This window comes from Papaver somniferum, chromosome 5, assembly GCF_003573695.1.
Source record: "Papaver somniferum cultivar HN1 chromosome 5, ASM357369v1, whole genome shotgun sequence".
NCBI classification, from domain to species: Eukaryota; Viridiplantae; Streptophyta; class Magnoliopsida; order Ranunculales; family Papaveraceae; genus Papaver; species Papaver somniferum.
The window spans coordinates 162,107,346-162,112,286 of record NC_039362.1 but is presented as its reverse complement, the minus strand read 5'-3'; the positions used below and the strand labels follow the sequence as shown (position 1 = coordinate 162,112,286).

Sequence of the window (4,941 nt, the reverse complement as noted above, 5' to 3'; positions counted from 1 at the left end):
AGAGAGTAAAAGTGTGTTGTGAGCCAGCTCAAACTTTTTTGGTTTCAAGCAAATTGTAACTCAAATCTTAATCAAGTAACCACGTGTTTCCACTTTCAAAATGACAAGCTCAGCTCAAGGCCAACTAAGGATTCATGAAACTACAATCAGCACAGTTATTAGAAGTTCTAAATTCTCTTCTTTCTCTTTGAATAAGAAAAGCAAATATGTCAATCAAACAAAACAAGCTAATTCCGGACACTGTATATGCAAATTCTTAGTATCACGCGGGAAACTCCTCAAATTTCTGGTAATATTTTGACACTTTTGCCACCGCACTTTGTCTGAACAAAAGTTTCACCATCAAGGTCCCTTTCCCCTGCCCATCTCATTTTTTATCCAATACATAAGTTTTCAGCCAGCCAGTCAGTCATTCGTTTAATTGCTGTTTACAGTTGTTCCGGAATTTCCTAAGCTTTTCTACCGTCACACCAAGAAACGCCTTTTGAGCCTCCAACAACCCATCCGGGACACCGAACATATGACCGAGCAAAGTGGCGGAGGTTGAAGAGGACACGAAAAGAATATAGGAAACTGTATTAAATATTTTCTCTCCCAGAAAACGTGGGACCTACTAAAAGAAGTAGTAGTAGACCATGGCCCACCTAAAAACGTTTTTACGTTAGGAAATATGAATCAGAGTAAAACCTTGTTTCCTGTGAAATACAAATACGAAAATCAGAGTTAGAATTAAAATAGATAGATAATAATGTCATCCCATCCTTTGCTCGATATATAAATAAATAGAATTTTCTCCTGATTCCATTGTCTCTGAGATAATCAGAGTGAAAAAAAGAAAAACAAAAGAAGGGTAGATCGACCGCTGCCTGCTGCTCAATCTCAAAACCTTCTTCTTTGAATTCTCTTAAAGAAACAAAAAAGAAGAAGAATAAAATTGCACAGATAGAAGGTTGGGAGAGAGAGAGAGAGAGAGAGAGAGAGAAAGAAGAAAGGCTTTTAGTTTTAGAACCTCTCTTCTTCCTTCTTCATCTTCATAGTTTTTTTATTTTTTTCTTCATCTCCTTCTATATTTTTTCTGTGGTTTAAATGACGAATCAAGTAATGGAGGAAGAGAAGAAACCAAAAGTATCAGATGTGGGTGCATGGGGAATGAACGTAGTTAGTTCTGTTGGAATTATAATGGCTAATAAACAGCTTATGTCTGCTCATGGTTACGCCTTTAACTTCGGTCTGTCCCTATCCCCTTCCTCATTGATTAGATCTGAGATCTCTCTGTTTTGTATTTCAATCACTGAATTTGTTAATGGATCGGAATTGGTTTCGTTATCTTTTAGATTTTTTTGTTTTCTTTTCAGCGGCAGGCGTTATTGACTGATTCCCATTAACATCATCTATTTAATGTTTTATTTTCTTAATTCCTCAATTTTGTGATTTTTGAGCTGCAATTTTGAATTTTTCTTTTGATTCGTAATCTGGGGATGATACCATTTGTGTTAAGTTATGGCTAATTTTATGAAATTTCCCCAAATTACTGTAAAGTGTGTTTTTTTTTCTAATATGAGGCTGAGGCATGCATAGCTGTTTTATCCAAATTTTCTTATCATGTTTGGGTTATGACCATTCAGTTTGTTTTTCTTGGAATCTCTTTGTTGTTATTTATATTTATGGAGGTTGGTTGAACTAAGTTCTTATATTTTTACTTTTACAGCAACAACTTTAACCGGATTTCACTTCGGTGTGACCGCGCTAGTGGGTATGGTTTCTAAATCTACTGGTTTATCTGCATCAAAGCATGTACCTTTGTGGGAGCTCCTTTGGTTCTCGATTGTTGCGAATATGTCAATCACAGGGATGAATTTGAGTCTTATGTTAAACTCTGTTGGATTTTACCAGGTCCGAATCACTTAGTGAATATATTGCTTCCATTTGAGAATTTGATTCCATGTGCTTTGGATATGTAATATTCTGTGGGTTTGCTTACAATTGGATATGTGTTACAGATTTCGAAGCTGAGTATGATTCCAGTTGTTTGTATTTTGGAGTGGCTCATTCACGGTAAACAATACTCGAGGGAGGTGAAGATGGCAGTGCTTGTAGTAGTATTAGGTGTTGGTGTCTGTACCGTAACAGATGTTAAAGTTAACGGTAAAGGATTCATCTGCTCTTGTGTAGCTGTCATGGCTACATCATTTCAGCAAATTGTGAGTATTTACGTAACTTTTCACTTCCATTCTGAGCTTATCTTTTTTCTGTTATCGTATAATTTTTTTATTTGATGACTTGGGGTATAGTTTAAAAGTTCGTCATGGAGATATTCAGCCCATGATGATTACAGTTTGCCATTCAGAGAGTTATATGTTATGGTACCTTTGGCAGCGTTACTGTTAAATTGCCCGAATTTGAACCATTTTTGTGAAACTATTCAAATTTTTGGCAAGATAACTCTGTGATGGGCTCGTTAACGTGTCTTGCAAGTGTTGTGTTTATAGTCACATAATGAGTTTCTGTGCTGTACCTTGAGGGAGGAAATACCCTTTAAAATTACAGTTCTTATCCTTCGTTGAAAGAGGGACGTGGGGTCGTAATGTAGTTAATTTGTGGATCACTTTCTTATGGCTTGATTTAGATGATAAAACGAGATCATTATTATCAGAAAATGGAAATGCAAGTATGCAACCCTCACATGAGACCGCTGCCAATAACTAGGATCTGTAATTGGAATCTTCCAGAAATTTTTCCTCCCATTATTGCTCAACCAGTAAGGTTCTAGTATACTCTTGATTTGTGTGGGAGGGAGAGAAGCAGGAAAACAAACACAAGTTGAGTGATGTGATTCCTGCTTGGTCTAGAATTAGGAACATTACAAAGTGGTCAGTAGACATGAACATAAGAACTAAAAAGGCACTTTAAACTGGTAAAAAAATGAGCTTGAAAAGGGTTTTATGGTTCTTTTAGCTGTCGATTTTTTTTTTAACTTTGTTTTGGAGCTCAAAGATTTATGAGTTTACTAGCTACTAGTCTATAAACAAATGGCCAGGACGTGTCTCTCAGTACTGCTTGTTATTAATTTTAAGCTTCCTATGCTTGTTCATGAGCAGCCAGCTATAAAGCAGTAGAAGATAGGATCAATTCACCAATAGTTACTAACTTAGTATGACCTGCGTATTTGTCATCCAGCTCAAATAAGTGGATCCCCAGTATTACAATTGTTGGTTGATTTCGAGTTTGGTCCTATATTGGGAATACTAGCGAAAACGAATAATGGCCCATGGTGATTGAGTTAACCTGAGATTGGGGAAGTGAACTGTTCTCTCATCAAGGTTGCTCATATGTTTAGCTAACAAATACAATGGTGTTTTCTTTTTCATGCGAAACCATTTTGTATTAATCAAAATATATCTTCCACTATTTCATGCTTTAATAAAATTCCTGTCCTGCTTTAGGCATTTTTGGGTCTCTAATTTAAAAAATCTTTTTTGTTGCAGTCAATTGGATCACTACAGAAGAAATACTCAATCGGCTCTTTCGAATTACTGAGCAAAACAGCTCCTATTCAAGCCATCTCTCTTCTTATTTTTGGTCCATTTATTGATTACTACCTCAATGGTCAATTCATATTGAACTATAAGCTGTCACCTGGTGTAATTGTAAGCTCCCTTCCTCTATTGTGTCACTATATCTATTTAATTGTCTATATTAATACTAAATGCTTGGTATGTATATCTGCAGTTCTTCATACTACTCTCATGTTCCTTGGCGGTATTCTGCAACATAAGCCAGTATCTGTGCATTGGACGTTTCTCAGCTACATCCTTTCAGGTGTTAGGGCACATGAAGACTGTTGCTGTCTTAACATTGGGGTGGATCTTGTTCGATTCAGCTTTAACTCTAAAGAATTTACTTGGAATGGCTGTTGCAATTCTGGGTATGGTAATTTATAGTTGGGCAGTGGAGATGGATAAACAAGCAGCTAGTGCGAAATCTGTATCTCTGTCTCATGCAAAAAACAGTTTGACAGAAGAGGAGATTAGACTTTTAAAGGATGGAGTGGAAAATGCTCCATTGAAAGATCTTGAACTTGGTGTCACCAAAGGCTAAAAATTCTGTGTTCATTGTGGCAGAAGATAAAATATCTGCTTTGTGCTCTCATAGACGCCATATTTCTACCTGTGCGTTCTGCTTTCGTTCGTGGTGCAGAAATATCGCGAAGTATTTGATTCGGGTACCGATTGTCATTATCCACCAACTTCATACCTCCACATTAGGATGTAATTTTTCTTTTTCTTTTTTGATATTTAAACTTTCTCCAGAAATTCTTTCTTTGTTTTGTTTGGTTCAGATAAGGTCAGATAGTGAACCTATAAAGTCAAGATGGATGGAGAAATGTAAAATGAATATAAGGGTTTTAATTTATTTTTCTTCAGGACATTTTCAATTTCATTTATTCTCCACATCCAGTGAACATAACCAAAATAATTAACAAGGCAACGGTTTCATCTTCATCTTGCTGTTTCAGTGGAATGATAACAAGTAACAGTAAAATTAATTGGTGTGCAAGATTTTGCAAGAAACAAAAGGTTGAAAAAAAAATGAGTGAGTACGTGCTTATAAACAGGGGCTAGGGTAGTTGGCAAACCCAGTGCCAGCAACAATTTTAATTTCAGCATTTCCTGTTCTATGACTAGCTTAGGCAACCAAAAGGAGAAATTGTAAATTAAGCTTTCATTTTGAATTAGGCCAAGGCATCAGACCCTGTGGCGAACTTTATACCGTATCTGGGGAACTACATTAGACATCACCAGTTTTTAGCTCTGAAGTTATGGACCATGGTCTCGTTTCACCATATTGTGCACACCAACTGGTAATCAACATGACTTGCGAATACAGAAGGTTTGAAAATTTTAATGGTGGTAATTATTATCGACCAACACAAATTTATTG

General features: G+C 36.3%; 1 protein-coding gene across 1 annotated transcript; it reads left to right on the top strand.

Moving 5' to 3' along the window:
* The first annotated feature begins 708 nt into the window (after positions 1 to 708).
* On the top strand, positions 709 to 4,440 carry LOC113283444 (UDP-rhamnose/UDP-galactose transporter 2-like). Its single transcript, XM_026532713.1, has 5 exons — positions 709 to 1,228; positions 1,709 to 1,893; positions 2,001 to 2,201; positions 3,486 to 3,647; positions 3,730 to 4,440. The coding sequence occupies exons 1-5, from the start codon at positions 1,087 to 1,089 to the stop codon at positions 4,096 to 4,098; spliced, it is 1,059 nt and encodes a 352-aa protein (XP_026388498.1). The 5' UTR covers positions 709 to 1,086; the 3' UTR covers positions 4,099 to 4,440.
* The last annotated feature ends 501 nt before the right edge of the window (positions 4,441 to 4,941 follow it).